Raw genomic sequence first — 21422 nt, 5'->3', positions numbered from 1 at the left:
TTTTGTAGTAAAGGTTGTAATTTCCGTGCAGCTCCCCTTAGCACCTCCAGATTTGGATTGTAGGTGACTACTAGAGGCACCCGATTATTTTTTTCTTTTAGCTTTGTAATGTAGCAAGGTGATGTAGCAGGTGATTCCTTGATATTCGAGTGGCTCTTGTAATTTGGTTTTCAATTGTTCTTTGATGGTAGCCCTGATTCAAAAAAGTCTTTTTGAGGTGACCAAGGTGTTTGTCTCTATCTATGGGGTTAGGACATATACGATTGTATCTGATGGCTTGGCTATAGACAATAGAGTTTTTATGTGTTTTGGATGGAAACTGTCCCATTTAAGGTACGTTGGACAGTCGATTGGCTTCTGATAAAGGGATTTCTCTATTTCATTGTTCTTTAGCTTAATGATGGTGTCCAAAAAGTTAATTTCAGTGCTGGAGTAGTTGAGTGTTAAGTTGATGGTGGGATGAAATTGATTAAACTGTTTGTGGAACATCTTTAGCTGTTGCTCAGACTCCGTCCACATGATTAAAATATCATCAATGTAGCAGTAGTAGGCCAGAGGCCTGATGGGACATGAGGACAAAAATTGACTTTCAAGCTTGGCCATGAAAAGATTTGCATACTGTGGAGCCATGTTACTTCCCATAGCTGTACCAGTCTACTGCAGATAACTCTTTTTGTCAAATTCAAAGTAATTGTGGGTGAGGATGAATTTTATGAGTTTCACCACAGAATCAGCATCAGTCCTTGTGTTTTCAAGGAAGAATTTGCAGGCATTTAATCCATCCTGGTGGGGTCTGAGGACTCTCACATCTAAATATTTTTCTATCTACTGGCTGACACGGTACAAAGATATATATCTTTCATTTTATACAAATTGTCCTGGTCCTGATATTTCTTCACCTAGTGACAAATTCAATTTTGCTACATCTTCATTGAATTATGTTAATTTGCATTCAAACTGTCCTTTTTGCTAAAATCTGGTGTTTAGAACTGATGCTAGATTTTAATGGAGTAATGATCAAAATTGGATTTTTTAAAATTAATTATATAATACTCATGCTTCAGAAAATAAAGTGATTGCTGGCTAAAGAATCTTTGGGTCATTTATCTGTATTACCTCAATTATACTATTTATAATAAAGTCTCATCTTACTTAGTAGACACAAGTATGTAACCGCTAATTTTACAAATACTTAGAAATCTATTATCACATTATAAGCAACTGTTGTCTGAATGGGTATTACATATTTTTGTCACAGATGTTAAATGACTAAAATCTATTTCTCCTTTGTGAAAAATTGAGAGATATCAGTTTTTCCATCTGTTGCTTGCTCAAAAAAACTTCAATGAATGTTAATTTCAAAGAGTAGCTAACATTTTTACATTTAATTAGCCTCTTGGCCTTGAAAATTCTGAATTTTTGGAAAATACTTTATTTTGCTCCACTAGTATAAAGTGTGCCCCGTGCTCTACACAATGTATCAGGTGATCCACTTCTATATAACTACTCCAGTGGTGATATTCGAAGAAAAATATTTATGAATACAACCAAATAGAGTTTAATGATATACTACTAGATTGATCTGTACGCTTGAGCACAGTCTGCAAAAGAGAGGATGATAGACCCATCAGCTGTGGCAAAGGAGTCTGGAGGTGGTAGAGGGAGGATTTGTGGTGACATCTAGCAGTGAGAGCACCCATGTTCATGGCATCTCTCAAAACAAATGTTTGTTCTACCTCAGTGATGTCACTGCAAACTATGGAGGCCAAGAGAAGCCAAAAAATGTCCTATGTGTTTTGGAAGGAAGTGCTTTCCTTCGGCAGAGTTATCAAAGGATTCCAGTGTGTCTCATGTTATAGTTTTGAGTCCTATGTGAGTTATTTCTGATACATTGTGAAGAGCGCAGAGAATACAATGAGTCAGTGTAAACCTTGATACTATCGATATTCCTTTTTGTGTGAGCAGATAAACTCTTATTGCTCACTACTGCCTGAGAGAACGTAGGTGGATTCCTATTGTACACTCTTCTACTTTTAGTAGAAGCGCTGATGTCTTTTATGTTATTTTATTTTGCTCCCCTACTTTGCTCCTTTCGCTCCCAAACACTATGCCAATGTGCTGCTTCATGTTCCATTAGAAGCTCCTATCACCTATTGCTAGAGTGCTCTGTAATTTCCGCACACTATATTCAACCATCCGTGCGTGGGAATTCCCTTGCTTAAGTACCGGGGTGGGTAGCAGAGAGGCACAGACAGGGAAGGTCCCATGTACAGACTCAACATAGATATACAGAAAACCACCAAGCAGTCATAGAATCCAAAAATAACAACTTTATTAAACAAGCTCATCAAGAGAATGCCAAGAGTGTGCAAAGCAGTCATCAAAGCAAAAGCAAAGCTACATGAAGAACCTAGAATATAAGACATATTTTCAGTTGTTTCACACTTTTTTATTAAGTATATAATTCCACGTGTGTTAATTCATAGTTTTGATGCCTTCATTGTGAATTTACAATTTTCATAGTTATGAAAATACAGAAAAATCCTCAAATGAGAAGGTGTGTCCAAACTTTTGGTCTGTACTGTACATAGATAAATGGAGAGGTATATATATTTAACAAGTACTAGCTTACAGAGCATAAGCAAATCACAAACCCCATTTCTGTGACCATAATAAACAATGTAGTAACTCCATATACTACCTTATGGATGATGGATCGATCCCACAGGGACACCCATTCACCCCGACGCTCGTTTCGGTAATGATACCTTTCTGGGTGGTTTGTGATTTTCTTATGCTTTGCTAGCTGGCACTTGTTAAATATATATACATCTCCATTTATCTATGTATGTTATTAAAACCTGCATATGTCTGTATACACCTTTGACCAGGGATACACCCAACCTTGGGCTCTTTGTTTGATGTTGGTAGCATCTGGTTGCCATCTTTTAGTCCCACATATCTGTTTGTCTGACATGACATGTTTTTATAATATTTAATAAAGTTGTTATTTTTGGATTCTATGACTGCTTGGTGGTTTTCTGTATATCTATGTGATTTGGGCAGTTATATATATCCATGTTATAGTGGTAGTTAGATAGATACACTTTTGATGGTGATCTTTTATATTAGACATCTTATACCACATATAATGCTCATCAGAATTAGTTTTTTTTTACAGACTCAACATAGTGTACTGATCTTTTGTTGAGCAGCAACTGAACAGAAGCAGCACTGCAGCATAGTATTATGGAGAGAAGGAATCAAAATGCGATTCTGAAAGAAATGACAATAATGTTTCATTTTTCAATGACAAAAGAACAATTAATGAAAAAAATGTTTAGATACTATTTAAAAAAAAATTTCTCTGCTCAGAAAATTAATTTTACCATTCATCGTTTTAAAAAATGTATATGAAGTTTTTTATCTGCATTAATGAATCACTATGTTCAGTACATAGCAGGATAGATTGGAAAAAGACAATAGAAAGGTGGTGTATACAAATGTGTCCTATTTATTATAAATGACGTATATTGCCAAGATGGATAGAAACTGGAAATATTTTTACCCTTCAAAAAATCTAATTAAACAAATCCTGGCAATTGAGAACTGATGTGAAGAACCAAATCTGCGAGGGGCAATGTATTTTTAACCCACTCAGGTACAATTGCATTCATAGCTTACTGAGCCGTTTTTCAATATAAATATTTTTGATTTGGACCATTAATGAACATTTTGGAATTTAGGAATTACTAAGCATTTTACAGTCCCATGGTCGCTGTGTAGTCTGATGTTTTGCCCAACGTGGTAATTAGTCAGCACTGGATGTGGAGAAGAAGACCTCCTTGAGGTCAGAGTCATTGCAGAGTGTTTTCAGGTAGCAATTCTTCTTATTCAGCCTTATCCTCTGTTACCTGTAAACGAAACCACATTGTTAAATGAAAATAGTAAAAAAAAAATGTTTTCTTAGTGATACTGTATTTGCTATAATTTTACAAAGAATAAGGAACATTTAGACATTTTCAGTGCTCCCTATGCCAGCAAGAGTAAGTAGAAGTTTTATTTTCATCGTCACTGCAATATTCTTAATGAAAGCAATCTGCCAATTTTGTTTCTTTTTGTCTTAACAAACATATGGGTTTATCATAGACATGTATACTCCCTCAGATGGGATGATTGCTCATTTATGGACTTTTGGTTTTCGCCCTCTTTTTGCACGGTAGCATAGCATATGAAATAACTGTTAGTGGCAGCGACACCCCCGAGAATGGAGGACTCGCACTGCAGCAGGGACAAGTGAGTTCTATACACCCCCTAAACCTAATTTAAACCAATAAAGGGTGCCTCTGAAATCGGGAAGCCTGCACCCAGCTGCAGAGGTGCAGTGACGCAGCCGAAACGTGCGGCGCCCGTGCGCAAGATTTGCAGGGGCTGGTGATGATGACAGCACTTGCAATTTATATTATCACACCCATAGGGGAATGATAACATGGAAACAGGGCTGACTAGTCTGGAGCAACTGACGCTTCATCAACTAGTCAAAGCTCTAATTAGCAGATAAAATGGGGGCAATATAAATTATTTTTTAAACCTAATTTTTATCTAAAAACATTATACAGGGCTGGTTACACAGGGAGTTTACTGATACAAAAGTGACTGGTGCTGGGTTGGAAGGCCAAGGGGGACCTGACAGGTTCCCTTTAACATATTTAAAGGGGCAGTCTCATGTTTTTAAATAGTTAAAATTGCTAAGTGCTTGTAAAGACAACAATTTAGCAATTTTCTTTTTATTAAACATCATCTCCATTCTTATGAATGGAGGAATTTTTAATTCTGTAGTTTACAGCTCATTTCCAATGTTAAATGTTAGCAGACACCACTGCAGGGGCCGATTTCCTCAGCAATGAGCTTCTGTTTTACAGCTTGCAGCCGCTGCCCTGAGACTGCCTCTAGAGCTGCATCTTCAGAGCCCCAGCGATTATCTGATACCGCATAGGCAAAGCTGCCCTTGTTAGCAGCATTGGAGAATTATCATGCTGCCAGACTGAACTGTCTTCGATAGCCCCAGGCAACCAGTATGCTCATAGGCTGAGAAGCGGCCATATTTAATTGCGAGCACTCACTCTTGATGTTTTATTTCACTCTTCATTTTTAAATACTCATTTTCTTAAAATAAGCTTTTCTAAAATCAATTATTTATATGGTTCCCATTTGACTTCTTCAAAGAAAGTGACTTGATTCTCATCTTAACTTTCGTCACTCTAAATTGTGAGGTCATAAAAAGAAAACAAGTCATTAAATAGTATTACCTATACCTATACCTTAGAAATACTGTATATAAGTAGGTAAAATAGTGAATTAAATGAACATTTGATTTTTATCCTATCTCTATCTATCTATGAATATACTTTAACCTTATACACACGACTCCAATTAAACTTCAGTTTTACAAAATGCAGCATGTGATGTTACAAATTCTAGGCTTTTTGAATTGGAATCCAACAATCACAAATATACAATCTGTAGTTATTCATACTCTCAGGTAGGCATTAGGTAGCATTCACACAGGCAATGTGGTTTGGTCCAAATATGTGCAATTGTGTTGCTTTCATAAAACTCCAAGGGATTAAAAACCGAAAGAGCTTCTTCTGCGCAGAAAGGTATAACAGCAAATTAACAGATCGATCAGCAAGCACATATATGTCAGTGTGGGTTCACCTGAGCAAATTACAGTCATTTCTCCCAGAGCAAACTTTACACACAGAAGAGATACAGTCCTACCAGTCTCGGTATCCCCTTCAGCCAGATATTTCAGCGCCAATCAGAAGTATACAGTTCACACTGAACAGGCTATAGCTTCCAAACATGACTGCTCCAACACACAGACTGTTTTCCTAGATGACCCATGCAGTCTCCATTCATAGAGAGATCTTGACTCCTAGTTACAGCTCACATTTTGGCTGGTCACTCATCAGCTTCAACACACTCAACTCTGCTCAACATCCAGCAGAGTAACAAACGGTGAACCCATTTTCAGTTTTTTTTCAAAGGTAGTCAAGCTAATCAAGACCTGCAGTGCTAGAATTTAACCCTAAATAAAACACTAGGGAGAAAATAGCACAAATAGGGCTTTATCCAACATTAAAAAATATTTTTAGTCAGATTGTGCTAACCTGGTCTGTAGTAGTAAGCACTTTAAGTTTGATGTTCAGCTGCTGCGGATTCACGGGTTGTCAAAAACCAACGAATATCCGTATCTGAGGAGTTTTATGTTTTATCTCTTTGGTGCTGCTGATTTATGAAGATGTCAATTCAAAGGTATTTTGAAGACATACGGTTTTTATTCAACTTGTTTGAAAGTGACAAGCACTTTTCTTGTCATTGTTTCCTGAAGAACAAGTGCCTGTCACTTTGAAACATGTGGAATAAAAACTGCAAGTTTTAAAAATACCTTTGGATTGACATCTTCATAAATCAACAGCGCGAAAGAGATCCACAAAACTCAGATACAGAATTTAATCCTAGCTTACCTGACTGTACCACATTCCCTCAACATACCATACAAAATGTGGTTGTTTCCTGTAGAAGTGCCTGTCACTACGAAATCGTTTGAAAAAACCCTACATTTGCAAAATACCTTTGAATTGACAGCTTCATAAATCAGCAGTACGAAAGAGATCCATAAAACTCCTCAGACACAGAATTCAACCCTAGCCTACCTGGCTGTGCCACTTCCCCTCCTCCTCTACCCAAAGCCAAGGGCTAGACACCATCTGCCAACCTCCCAATGCTTACAGGGCTTAAAGGGACTCTGTCACTTGAATTTGGAGGGAACAATTTTCAGCCATAGAGGCGGGGTTTTCGGGTGTTTGATTCACCCTTTCCTTACCCGCTGGCTGCATGCTGGCTGCAATATTGGATTGAAGTTCATTCTCTGTCCTCCGTAGTACATGCCTGCGTAAGGCAGCCAGCGGGTAAGGAAAGGGTGAATCAAACACCCAAAAACCCCGCCTCTATGGCTGAAAATTGTTCCCTCCAAATTCAGGTGACAGAGTCCCTTTAAATTGACCAAGCCGGAGGCTCATGCCTGTCCAATTGCAGAAAATGATTATTGGCTCCCATCTCCTGGGAAACACCATTTACACATTTCGCACAGAACTCTGCTACCTACAGATTACATGCACAGCTATGCATATTACAAAGATATGAACTGCCAGCACATTATGCACACAGGTTATGCTGCCTGCACATTATACACACACAAGTCTTTGCACAAGTGCCATATTGTTATGGAGACACACAGTCTCACACAGAACCTGCTACACATGAACTGACACTGGTCTGTGCTCAGTACACTTCTTCTTCTCTTGCCAGTACAGAGAAAGCAAGTTTACCATTTACATCATGTGATCTTGCTACCATAACTGACCTCTGGTGGCATACTGGACAACTGGGTACTATATTTTTACTCCATAAGTGTAAGAACAAAAGAAAATCTCGACCGATAACAACAGCAAGCAAGAAGCCCTTGACCACTCCCACTTCGTTGACTTTAGGTAGACTTTAGGCAGCATTCACAAAGGCAATGCAGTTTGGTCCAAACATGTGACATTTTATTTCTTTCATAAAAGTCCAAGAAATTAAAAATCAAAACAGCCTCTTCTGGACACAAAGGGATAACTGCAAATAAACAGTTCATTCCGCATGCATATATGTCACTGTGGTGTCACCCAAACAGATTACAGTAATTTCTCCCAGCGCAAACTTTATACACAGAAGAGGTACTGTCCTACCAGTCTCAGTATCCCCTTCAGTCTGAGTTGCAGCAGCTTCCACCGCTAATCAGAATCACACTGAATGGGCTGTAGCATCATCACATTACTCTGCAGCTCCAGCACACAGGCGGCTCAGCTTTCCCAGATGATGTGTGCAGTCTCCATTCGGTGAGAGACCCTGGCTTGCCTTTCTCCCAGCTGCAGATCACATTTTGGCTGGTCACTCACCAACTTCAACACACTTGACTCCGCTCAACATCCATCAGACTGACACAAGGTGAACTTATTTCCTGGTTCTTACTCAAAGCTTGTCAAGTGCATCTAATCAAGATGTGGCTTTGCTACAAATCATATTTTAAATGTTCTTCTTCATTAGCTAGATTTTATAATAAATACTCACGTCAGCCTTTTCTTTCTGGTGCCACTTCCATTGGAACAGCTTGCTTTCAACTCTGGCGGAGGATATTTATTTATTGACACTGAAAAAAAAAATACATATATAATTTCAAGAATTGAATAAGAATTGAAGTAGAAAGTAAAGGGGTGGTCTAACGTTTAATAGTTATCCCTTATCCAGGGGATAGGGGATAACTGTCCAATAGCTGAGTGTCCTAAGTTCAAGGGCTGTGAAGAGCCCCATGTGCCATTTTATAACAGCACAGAAGATCAGCTGAGCATTGCACTTGGCAATTTTTAGCACTCCCATTAAAGGGAATCTGACAGCTGATACAAGCTACTCAATCCATGGCCAGCAACTATAAGATGCTGGCTGCATTATTTTAGCCAGCGGACCGATCTGTATGGGAGACTTCTTGTATAGGGGAGAACTGTCACTCCATGGCAGCAGAAGGGGAATGGGAACAGCGGTGGACTGACCAGTCTCCCATGTCACTGCGTCCCTGGCAGCAAATAAACTATGTGTCAGTTGTCAAGTCCCCTTTCAGAATGAATGGACCAGTAGTGCTCATGATTCACTTCAGCTTCATTTAGCCAGAGTTCTTTGGAGCCCTGGCTCTCCAGATTGATGGATAGGGGGTAACTTTTAAACTTGGGAACACCCTTCTAGAGCTGGAAATAAGCACAGCACTGACATATTTAATGTCTTAATTAATATCCTTTAAAACAAGCTAAAAAATTAAAGTGTCACAGATAGGTAAGTGAAGTTGCTAACCTAAACCAGAATTTTGCTTTCTACCCGTCCTTCTTTTCAGTTTTGTTTAGAAGGTTGTCACATTTTAAAACCACAATACCAATACCTCATCTATTTCCATTGAACCAAACTTAGATCACCAAAGAACCTAATATCATACTAATTCTTCCATCAAACTTCTGAAGTTCCATGCATAGAGCTTTTGTTTTGTTCATAAAATAAAGGCTGTTTGTATGCTTACCCTTTGTTGGATAAACCCCTTAACGATAAGCTGAACACAGTTTCTCTCACTACTTTGACCACTCTAGACCCCTAGAAATAATTACCCTGTCTATGTAATGCACTGATGTTCAGGTTTTTTTCTAGCTGCTCTCCATCTTGACTGATTTTTACTTTTATTTTCCATTTTAAGATATAGTGTAAATTAATAATAAAATAATAACTCAGAATCATACTTGTCTAACACATTTTGGACAGAAAGAATCAATTGAGAAATGCAAATCATTGCCCCCCTACATCTTATAACAACAAACTTTTGTAATTATCTATTCCCACAGGTGCATTTTGAGTACTTACATTTAACAGAATTCAGAAATGCCCGGGTAAATCTGGTGGCATATCCAAAATTTGGTTTGTGAATTTGACCAAGTTGGAGCAGATGATTTTCTGCGGGAAAGCTCGGAAGTTCCATCAGTTCAGTATAATTATATGTTTTACCAATGTAAACGACAAACAAAGCAAATCCTTGACATTTGGCTTCTAAAGAAGCTTCCTTCAGAGTTTGTTTATCCCACTCGATTGTCTCTCCAGATAATATCATAATAATTGCTTTATTTTTCTTTAGGTCCGATGTTTTAGCCATGACGTTTTCGAGCATCCATTTTAAGGAAACTCCAAAGACAGGTAGATTTCGCAGGTAATGGGTGTTTTCCTGGAGGTGTTTCTTCATAGACTCTGTGTCACTATATGTTGAGAAATCAAACTCAAGGTATGGTTTCCCTTCATAGGTTGGACTTAAGCCAGGGGGTGCACTACTGACCATGGCTACTCGAGCACCAGTATTCAGAATATCAAGTCCATCAATCACTGAGCTGATGAAGTTTCTTGACGCTTCATATTCATTAACTCTCATATGATAAGAACTATCCAGGAGAAATCCTACATCCATAGGTGCCTTTTTCAGTGCAGAACTACTTTCTGTACAAAATATGTCTGGTTTACATGTATCTATAGGCAGAAGCAAAGCAAGATACATAACAATTTAGTAAGAAATGAAAAAAAAATGTAAAAAGACATGCTGTTGAGTCGTGTATGAACTTAAATGCTTTTTGTCTGCTCCTAACATATTTCAGATATTTGTAAGGTAGATAAATAATTATTTCTGTACACATGACAGAATTCCATTCAGAACTGTTGATTAACCCCTTAACGTCCAATGACAGACAGAGTCCGTCATTGGACGCCTCCCCCGTTTGGCGTGGGCTCCGAAGATAAGCCTGCACCTTTTCCGGCACATGTCAGCTGATCTGACAGCTGACATGTGCCCCTAACATCTGCGGGTAGAACCTTGATCCACCCGCAGCTGTTAACATGTTAAATGCTGCTGTCAAACTCTGACAGCATAATTTAACATGCACGCGCAAGAAGTGCGTCATTACCTCCTCCCATCAGCACCCGTGTCACATTACCATGGGTCGGCATGACAATCAGAGGTCTCCTGGAGACCTCTATGATTGTCATTGCCAGACTGCTATGAGCACTGCCTGGTGGTCGGCAGTCATAGCACATGTGTAATTCTACTACATACAGGTGACCTGATCATCGCCTGTATGTAGCAGAGCCAATCGAGTTATGGCAGCTTCTAGTCTCCCATGGAGACTTTTGAAGCATGCCAAAAGTAACAAAAAAATGTTTCTAAAAATTAAAAATTAAAAAAATATAAAAGTTCAAATCACTCCCCTTTCATCCCATTCAAAATAAAACAATTAAAAAAAGTAAAAACCCCAGAATTACGTTTTTTGGTTGCTGCAACATTGAATTAAAATGCAATAACGGGTGATCAAAAGATGGTATCTGCACCAAAATGGAATCATTGAAAACATCAGCTCGGCACACAAAAAATAAGACCTGACCCAATTCGAGATCACGAAAAATAAAGACCCTACGGGTATCAGAAAATTGGGCAAGTTATTTTTTAACAAAGTTTGGAATTTTTTTTCACCACTTAGATAGAAAAGAACCTAGACATGTTTGGTGTCTATGAACTCGTAATAACCTGGAGAATCATAATGACATGCCAGTTTTAGCATTTGGCGAACCTAGTAAAAAAGCCAAACAAAAAACAAGTGTGGGATGGCACTTTTTTTGCAATTTCATCGCACTTGGAATTTATTTCCCGTTTTCGAGTACACGACATGGTAAAACCAATGGTTTGGTTCAAAAGTACAACTTGTCCTGCAAAAAACAAGCCCTCACATGGCCATTTTGACCAAAAAACAAAACAAAAAGTTACGGTCATGGGAAAAAAAGGAGCAAAAAATGGAAACGGAAATACCCCTGGTCCTTAACCCCTTAACGACCAGAGGTATTTTTGGTTTTGCATTTTCATTTTTGCTCCCCTTTTTGCCAGAGCCATAACTTTTTAGTTTTGGTCAGTATGGCCATGTGAGGGCTTGTTTTTTGCGGGACGAGTTGTATTTCTGAATGACACCATTTCTTGCACCATGTCGTGTACTACAAAATGGGAAAAAATTCCAAGTGCGGTGAAATTGAAAAAAAGTGCAATCTCACACTTGTTTTTTGTTTGGCTTTTTTGCTAGGTCCACTAAATGTTAAAACTGACCATCCATTATGATTCTGCAGGTCACTACGAGTCCATAGATACCAAACATGTCTAGGTTCTTTTTTATCTATGTGGTGAAAAAAATTCCAACTTTTGTTACAAAAAAAAAATTGTGCCATTTTCTTATATTTACAGTGTCTCCATTTTATGTGATCTCGGGTTGGATGAGGGCTTATTTTTTGAGTGCCAATCTGGTGTTTTTAATGATAGCATTTTGGTGCAGATACAATCTTTTGATTTTAATGCAATGTCACGGTGACCAAAAAAGTGCAATTCTGGTGTTTTGACTTTTTTTCTCGCTACACCGTTTAGCGATCAGGTTAATCCTTTTTTTTTATTAATAGATTAGATGATACTGAATGTGGCGATACCAAATATGTTTGATTTTTTTATTGTTTTATTTTGAACGGGGCGAAAGGGGGTTATTTGAACTTTTATATATTTTTTTATTTTTAATATTTTTTAAAACTTTGTTTTACTTTTGGCATGCTTCAATAGTCTCCATGGGAGACTAGAAGCTGCCATAACCCAATCGGCTCAGCTGCGTAGAGGCAATGTTCAGATCACCTATATATAACAGAATTACTCACTTGCTATGAGCGCCGACCACTGGGCAGCGCTCACAGAAAGCCGGCAGTGACAAACATAAACTGCCGGAAGTGCTTGTTAAATGCCGCTGTCAGAGTTTGACAGCGGCATTTAATGGGTTAAAAGCCACGGGTGGATCACAATTCCACCCGCGGCTGTTCCGGGCACATCAGATGTTCAAAACAGCTGACATGTCCCTGGAAAGATGTGGGCTCACTGCCGGAGCCCACCGCAAAGGGAGGGAGTCCAACATCGACGTACTATTACGCCCGATGTCGGAAAGGGGTTAAGGGGTTAATTGAGTTCTGTGTACTAAGACCCCAATTGATTGCTACAACAGAGTGGCAGAAATGCTTGGCTAAGCAGTGCTCTCCTCAGAGATTGAGGATGGACTTAAAGCAACATTCCAGAGCTTTTTTTTCACCGCTGGAGTTGTGCTTTAGGCCGGCGTCACACTGGCGTATTGCATCCGATGCGAGAGCATCGGATGCAATATGCTAATGACACTCGGCTCCTGCTCGCAGCAGAGCAGGAGCCGAGTGTCATGCGTCTGTGCTCTGATTCTCTCGCACAGGGAGGATCGGAGCACAGCTGCGGAGGAGGCGGAGAAATGAATTTCTCCATCTCCTCCATTGCTGGGGTCCACTTATAACGCACAGCACTCGAATGATATCCGAGTGGTGTGCGCTGTCTCACTCGCACCCTTAGGCTTATATGGGTGCGAGTGAGCCGAGAGTTTTCTTCGGTTCGAGACAATCGCAGCATGCTGCGATTGTCTCGGACCGAGGAAAACGGCCGACAAAAAGTCGGCTGGTGGGAGCTGCCACATAGCTGAACATTGGTCCGAGTGCAATGTGATTTTTTATCGCATTGCACTCGGCCGTTTAAAATGCCAGTGTGACGCCGGCCATAAACCTAAGTCGTCGGCCCCTGGTCATATACTCACCCTCCAGCATCTTAACCCTTTTTCAATGCCACTCCAGTGCCATGGTGCAATCTTGCGAGTACAGCTTCTGAGTGGCTGGACCTCAGAAGTTATGTCACAAGCACTCAATGCTTAGTGATTGATGAGTGTTTCATTTCAGCACTCCAGCCCCACCCATCAAAATTTGTATAATGTTTCTATGATATGTCAACACATTTATATAGGAAAGGCCGGGGATACACACAACGTATAAAAAAAGGTCCGTTTTTAACGGACGAGAATCTCACAAATGTTTCCAAAACAGTGATCCGTGTGCAGTGCGAGGATGCGATTTCCTCACATCAAATTATCCTTTTGACATCTGTGTGACATACTTATGGCATCCGTACTGCGATATTTTCTCGCAGGCTTGCAAAACCGACATCTAATGGATTTATGTGCTCAAATGTTCGTTAAAACATATATACAGTATATATATATATATATATATATATATATATATGTCATTGAGACACACACATATATATATATATATATATATATATATATATATACTGTATTTATATTTAATTCAGCGCGAGATATGTGAAAAGCCGGTAATTCAATTGCCGGCTTTTCAATTCACCTTCCGAAACCCGACATGATATGAGACATGGATTACATACAGTAAACCATCTCATATCTCTTTTTTTTGCATATTCCACACTACTAATGTTAGTAGTGTGTATTTGCAAAATTTGGGCGCTGTAGCTTGTAAAATAAAGGGTTAAATGGCGGAAAAAATTGGCATGGGCTCCCGCGCAATTTTCTCCGCCAGAGTTGTAAAGCCAGTGACTGAAGGCAGATATTAATAGCCTAGAGAGGGTCCACGGTTATTGGCCCCCCTGGCTACAAACATCTTCCCCCAGCCACCCCAGAAAAGGCACATCTGGAAGATGCGCCTATTCTGGCACTTGGCCACTCTCTTCCCACTCCCGTATAGTGGTGGGATATGGGGTAATGAAGGGTTAATGTCACCTTGCTATTGTAAGGTGACATTAAGCCAGATTAATAATGGAGAGGCGTCAATTATGACACCTATCCATTATTAATCCAATAGTACGAAATGGTTAATAAAACACACACACATTATTACAAAGTATTTTAATTAAATAAAGACACAGGGTGTTGTAATATTTTATTAGACTCTTAATCCACCTGAAGACCCTTGTCACCTGAAACAAAGTTTAAAAAAAAACAAACAACAATATTCCATACCTTCCGTCGTTCTGTCCCACGTTGTAAATCCATCTGAAACGGTTAACTAATCTTACAAGCAGAAGCCTGTTAATGTAGCCGCTTCTGCCTGTAAAAACCTGGGGAATGAATGGAAAGCAGGGTGACCTGTAGTTACCTTGAGTTGCGGTGATGCACCCTCTGCTGGATGTCCTCATGAACTGGAGCCTTGGAATTTTTCCCACGCTCAAGTTCATATGAGGACATCCAGCAGGGGGCGCATCACCACGACTCAAGGTAACTACAGGTCATTCCCCTGCAATCCATTCATTCCCGGGGTTTTTACAGGCACGAGCACTGCTTTAGCAGAGCTCCTGGCTGTAAAATGATTTAACCCCTTCAGATGGATTTACTTCGTGGGACTTGACCTGAGCAACGGAAGGTATGAGATATTGTTGTTTTTTTATTTTTCCTTTGTTACAGAACGAGGGTCTTCAGGTGGATTAAGAGTCTAATAAAATATTACAACACCCTGTGTCTTTATTTAATTAAAATACTTTGTAATAATGTGTGCGTGTTTTATTAACCATTTCGTACTATTGGATTAATAATGGATAGGTGTCATAATTGACGCCTCTCCATTATTAATCTGGCTTAATGTCACCTTACAATAGCAAGGTGACATTAACCCTTCATTACCCCATATCCCACCGCTACACAGGAGTGGGAAGAGAGTGGCCAAGTGCCAGAATAGGCACATCTTCCAGATGTGCCTTTTCTGGGGTGGCTGGGGGCAGATGTTTGTAGCCAGGGGGGGCCAATAACCATGGACCCTCTCTAGGCTATTAATATCTGCCCTCAGTCACTGGCTTTACCACTCTGGCGGAGAAAATTGCGCGGGAGCCCACGCCAATTTTTTCCGCCATTTAACCCTTTATTTTAGCAGCTACAGCGCCCAAATTTTGCAAATACACACTACTAACATTAGTAGTGTGGAATATGCAAAAAAAAAAAGGGATATGAGATGGTTTACTGTATGTAAACCATGTCTCATATCATGTCGGGTTTCGGAAGGAGAAATGAAAAGCCAGCAATTGAATTACCGGCTTTTCTCTAACACCGGTGCGTATTTCTCGCAATGCACACCGTGTGTAATCCGATTTTTTCTCGCACCGATAGACTTGCATTGGCGAGTCTCGGCCGAGATACGCTGACATTCGCAGCATGCTGCGATTTTACTCGGATCCTGAATACGGCGGAGAAAATATCGGATAATGGGAGCTGCACCATAGATTAACATTGGGCCGACTGCTATGCGATTTTTGTATCGCATAGCACTCGTCCGTATTATGGTCTAATGTTACCCAGGCCAAAGAAGAACACTCACAATAGCTTAAGGCACGTGTAGGAGATCTAATCATACTTATGTCCAATGTGGTTACGCAAGTTGTACACACTCTGCTGGGTGATGAGATCTGTCTGTTATTACATCTCAAGCAGAAGTAGTCTGTTTTGGGATGAGATTTAAAAAGACACTGCTCTGATTTCATTGCAGAGAAAAGGTGACTACAACATACATAAGTTTGATATTGATGCAGCTCTAGGCAGGAAGTGGGGGAGAGAGCGGTCGGTGCTCATAGCAAGTGAACATTTTAGCTACATAGAGCAGGGATCAAGCCCTGCTCTGTGTAGCACAAGCGAATGGAAGATCACAGCTTCTGGTCTCCCATATAGATTATTGACGCAAGTAAAAAATACAAAATATAGTTTTTAAAAATATAGTAAAAATAAAAAAAAATAAAGTTCAAATCGCCCCCCCCCCACTCACCCCATTCTAAATAAAACAATAAAGAAAAACAAACAAACCCATACTTGGTATCACTGCTTTCATATTCGCCCGATCTATCAAAATCTAAAAAAAATTAAGACGATTGGTAAACGGCGCAGCGAGAAAAAAAGGCAAAACGCTAGAATTTACTTTTTTGGTTGCTGCAATTTTGCATTAAAATGCCATAGTGGGCAATGAAAAGATTTAATCTACACCAAAATGGTATCAATAAAAACGTCAGCTCGGCGACCAAAAAAATAAGCCCTCACCCAGCCCCAGATCACGAAAAATGGACATGCTGCGAGTCTCTGAAAATGGTGTTTTATTTATTTTTTTAAAGAAACTTTAGGTCCTTTTTTATTTAACTGGTGAAAAAAATCCATACTTGTTTTGTATCTATAAACTCGTAATGACCTGGAGAATCATAATCACAGGTTAGTTTTTGCATTTAGTGAACGTGGTAAAATAGAAAAACAAAAAACCACTGTGGAATTGCACTTTTTTTTGCAATTTTCACCGCACTTTTAATTTTTTTGTGTTTTCTAGTACACTATATGGCAAAACCAATGGTGTCGTTCAAAAGTACAACTCATCCCGCAAAAAACAAGCCCTCAAATGGCAATATTGAAGGAAAAATAAAAAAAGTTATGGCTTTGGAAAAAAGAGGAGCAAAAAACGGAATCTCAAAGCCGGAAAAACCCAAGGCGGTGAAGGGGTTAATTTTCACTTTATATACTCTCATGATTTTTATTGTTATATTTGATTATTTTTATTTTTCATATTAATCTCACTTTTACATTGTTAACTTATGTATAGTATAATCTGTGTCTAGACTAGGGGTCATGAGTTCATATCCTATTTAACACCTTCTACAAGAAAGTTGATTACATTTTCTTAAATATTTATAATCTGACTATTATATTCATATCTATGACTTCTATACATCTTTTTCATAATTTCTATTGTTTTTATTTCACTATTTTTATAGTTTTTATTCACAATAATCTCACTTTTACTTACTAAAGAATTAAGTCTCATAACTTACCATAACAAAGGGTACACTTCATTAACGTTTGTACTTGTGATTTATATTCCAGATTTCCAGAAATCTCAACCAACCGAAATGCCCCAGAGTCATCAATCTATTGATCGAACAAAAAGTTGTTAAAAAAATCTTTTAACTAGTTTCCATTTAATAACAAACATAGCAATATTTCTCTATGTTCTTTATGCAAAACAGACCAAAGGTGATTGTCAACATCACAAGTTCCTTTAAAAAAAATGTTATGGCAAAATAAATATATAAAAACAGATCAAATGATGAATTGTATTCAGCTTGAAATGAAACCTATTGAGAGACATTTAGTAGCAACCTATTAACTCTCTAAGGCCTCTTTCACAAGTCCATGTCTCCAGTACGTGTGGTGACAGTTTTCACACGTACCAGAGACACGTACACTCGTAGACCCATTCAAATGAATGTGCACATGTCAGTGTGTTTCCATGGACCATGTGTCCTTGTGCCCCACATGCAGACATGTTTGTTTTTTACCATCAGCACGGACGGCAAAACATCCCGCACACGTGCACACGGAGAACACACATTGATGTCCTCCGTGTGACATGCATTGGCACCGGGGAGGAAGCGCTACAGTAAGCGCTGTTACCGGCATCAGGTGCTGAAGACGGCTCTCATCATTCTCCCCTGCTCTGCCAGTGATCAGCACAAGCAGAGGAGAATGAAGCAAGTTATATTAAAGAAAATTAAATAATACTTTATTAAATAACCATTAAGTAGGTAACAATAAAAATCACAATAGGGAAAACCAAGGTAAGACAAAGATCACCAAAATCAAGGCAGTGCGGTTCCAACAGGTAAGGTACAAATGAGGAACTCATTAATACAAAGCGTATATAATATATTGCTATATCCAACACATGAAAAGAGTAGTTCAGCCACTGGAGCTGCATGAGTGTAATAAAGATTAAAGTGCGTACGTGCAAAGGTGTGTATCACCTAAACATGCACCAACCGGGCCGAAAAGAAAGTGTTAAGTATAAAGTTGATCATCATACCTGAAGGAGAAACCGCACTGACAGGAGCCCCAACGTGCGTTTCGGCGCTAAGCCTTCTTCCGGGGGTGTGGCGTATTACTCACATAAAGGGATATTTAAAGAAAGTGTCACCCAATCACAAAGCCCCATGTATAGGGATGCCGTGCTAAAAGAGAGACCACTCATGCGCATACAAAAGCCCCTATTTTCTCAACTGTCCCAAATCAAAAACCATCTCGATGGGGTTGCAAACCTTGTGGCAAGTGTATTGCGTGCCCCAATATAAATACCGCTACCCACTTTACATCCTCAGATGGTCGTGAGTTTTTAATCACACATTCGATTAACTGCAGCACCACTATGGTAGTCTATTATGGTACGTGTCCTTGTGGTAAAATCTACATTGGTCTCACGACACGTACTCTAAAGGTACGTGTGCGTGAGCATGTTCGAGATATTTTGGCGGCCAGAAAAGAAGACAATATTGAGAGTTTAAAGACAATTCCCCGCCATTTCAAAGGCTACCATGATTGCGACCCATCGGGTTTTTCAGTTATAGGTATTGACCATCTCATTACAACTTTGCGTGGTGGTAATCTTAGTCGCCATCTCGCTCAAAAAGAATCACGTTGGATATGGCTGCTTAAAACCTTACAACCTCAGGGACTTAATGAGACTCTAAGTTTTTCTCCATTCCTTTGAATCATCAGTCCATGCTTTTTAATTGGTTTTTAATTTTTCTGTTATTGTTTTTTAACATTGTGTCTATCTCTCTTTAGTTTCTTTCCCCCTGTTATGGGATGCCTTAACCGCTATCTTGAACCAGTATTGGGCCCATGAACGCAATACCTTCTAGCATGAGAAGCTGTCCATCATAGTGGCAGATGTACTACGGTCGCAGCCTTTCTCTATCAATATAATGGACACTCTGTGGTTTATTAACATTTTGCACTTTATATTTTTTGTGTATTGTACATGATTGTATTTTTAAACACTTTTATGCTGTTTTTACCTGTATGTACATGGTATTCTTATTATGTATTATTCACTTATGAAGTATATGCACTTATTTATATTGTGTCTTACTTTGTTATCCTTTTCCTGTACTCCCTTTTTGGGTTTTCTTTTTATAATTACACACACCTGTCCTTTATGGCTTGTCACTTACTTTCCTTTTTTCCCCGTCCTTTTCCTTTTTAACACAATCATTGGCACTCATACATTCCTCTTTCTGTCGCCCGGCAATAGTGTTCTGTGCCTTGGTGAGCTGGGTATGCAGGAATTTCATTTCCTGGTTCACGCCTGACCGGTGGGCGTGACCAGGTTGTTTTGCCCTGCACCCTCCTCTATTGGCGTGTCCACGTTTGTCTGGGTGACTACACGCGCTGACGTAACTTTGTTACTTCAGCCCGGATTTTACTTACTGCGCATGCACGGAATCCGTGGCGTGTTTACCGTTGTCCAGGCGACGCTATGCACGGGCGCATTGAGATTAGCACATCCCTGACCTTACCCACTGCGCATGCACGGTGTTTTCTCTGCCCTTAGTCATGTAATCTGTTCCTTGATTGGACATTTCTCTCCGCTGCTTTACAACGCGCTTTTGTATGCGCATGCGTGGTCTCTCTTTTAGCACGGCATCCCTATACATGGGGCTTTGTGATTGGGTGACACTTTCTTTAAATATCCCTTTATGTGAGTAATACGCCACACCCCCGGAAGAAGGCTAACGCCGAAACGCGCGTTGGGGCTCCTGTCAGTGCGGTCTCTCCTTCAGGTATGATGATCAACTTTATACTTAACACTTTCTTTTCGGCCCGGTTGGTGCATGTTTAGGTGATACACACCTTTGCACGTACGCACTTTAATCTTTATTACACTCATGCAGCTCCAGTGGCTGAACTACTCTTTTCATGTGTTGGATATAGCAATATATTATATACGCTTTGTATTAATGAGTTCCTCATTTGTACCTTACCTGTTGGAACCGCACTGCCTTGATTTTGGTGATCTTTGTCTTACCTTGGTTTTCCCTATTGTGATTTTTATTGTTACCTACTTAATGGTTATTTAATAAAGTATTATTTAATTTTATTTGGTTACTTCGGTGCTTTTTTCGTTTTTGGTTTTCATATTTATCTCTTATTGCACTGAACCGCTTATATATACATCTATGCACCTATGGTAATTGTGGTTGGCGGTGCTTGTATGGTCTGGCTCCATATGTTTTGCAAGTTATATTAAAGTCCGAATGATGACAGCAGGTGGGGGCTTTTGGGACTCGTACTCCCATCATCTGACACCTTGTGCCGCTAAAAACAGTGACCTCAGGAGCAGATGATTGGGGTATTCCTCAGCCACTGCCTGCGATATAACAAAATAAATTATGTCAATCGGCACCCCCGTGACATAATTGTGGGCTGAACTAACATTGTCGTGGCAATCCAAGGATGACTCTATTGTCGGGTGTCCCAGGACCAGTGGCTCCTTCCCTGTCCCTAACACTAGGGGCGCCCAACTCGCCCTGTTCCCTGGATTTGTTCTGATTGTGAAGACGCAGGGGCCATGTACCTTGACTTAGCTCTTGAATCCGCTCAGTCTGTACCCTTCCCCCACCCAGGGAAGAGGCAAGTAGTAGTGTACCGTAAAACACCAACCAGCCTAACAAGGTAACACTAACAGGGATAACAAAAAATACCAATTATACAAATATACTCACACAAACAACAGAGGAATGCACCAGGGAGTGGAAGATGGGGTTAAACCAAAGACGGAGAAGAAGGGGAATTAGCACACACCTAAAACCTAGCAACAGTCACAGAAACATCTACCAAATGCCTTCTCACATAACAATCACTAACAACCTCCAGTCATGCAGCATAAGCAACTCTGACAATGAGTGCTAGCCAGGTCTCAGATTATATAGGAGATGGAAGTGGCTTACATTAAACAGCTGAGAGCCTTAATGCAGGAATGCTACTAGAAGCTCTCAACAGAGCAGATTAGCCCCTGCATTGCTAAAAGAAACCTGCATAATTTAATAT

General features: G+C 39.7%; 1 protein-coding gene across 1 annotated transcript in view; it reads right to left on the bottom strand.

Moving 5' to 3' along the window:
• Nucleotides 1–2315: 2315 nt before the first annotated feature.
• LOC143781991 (collagen alpha-6(VI) chain-like) overlaps nt 2316–21422 on the bottom strand; it is a 251975-nt gene continuing 232868 nt past the window's right edge. The window contains exons 37-40 of the mRNA XM_077269012.1: nt 17369–17465; nt 9502–10152; nt 8176–8254; nt 2316–3914 (exon numbers count right to left, since the gene is read on the bottom strand). Coding sequence (XP_077125127.1) covers nt 3911–3914; nt 8176–8254; nt 9502–10152; nt 17369–17465 — 831 coding nt within the window. The 3' untranslated portion in view covers nt 2316–3910. The remainder of the gene's footprint in view (nt 3915–8175; nt 8255–9501; nt 10153–17368; nt 17466–21422) is intronic.

Source organism: Ranitomeya variabilis, chromosome 6 (assembly GCF_051348905.1).
Source record: "Ranitomeya variabilis isolate aRanVar5 chromosome 6, aRanVar5.hap1, whole genome shotgun sequence".
NCBI classification, from domain to species: domain Eukaryota; kingdom Metazoa; phylum Chordata; class Amphibia; order Anura; family Dendrobatidae; genus Ranitomeya; species Ranitomeya variabilis.
This window is presented reverse-complemented; position numbering and strand designations above follow the sequence as displayed.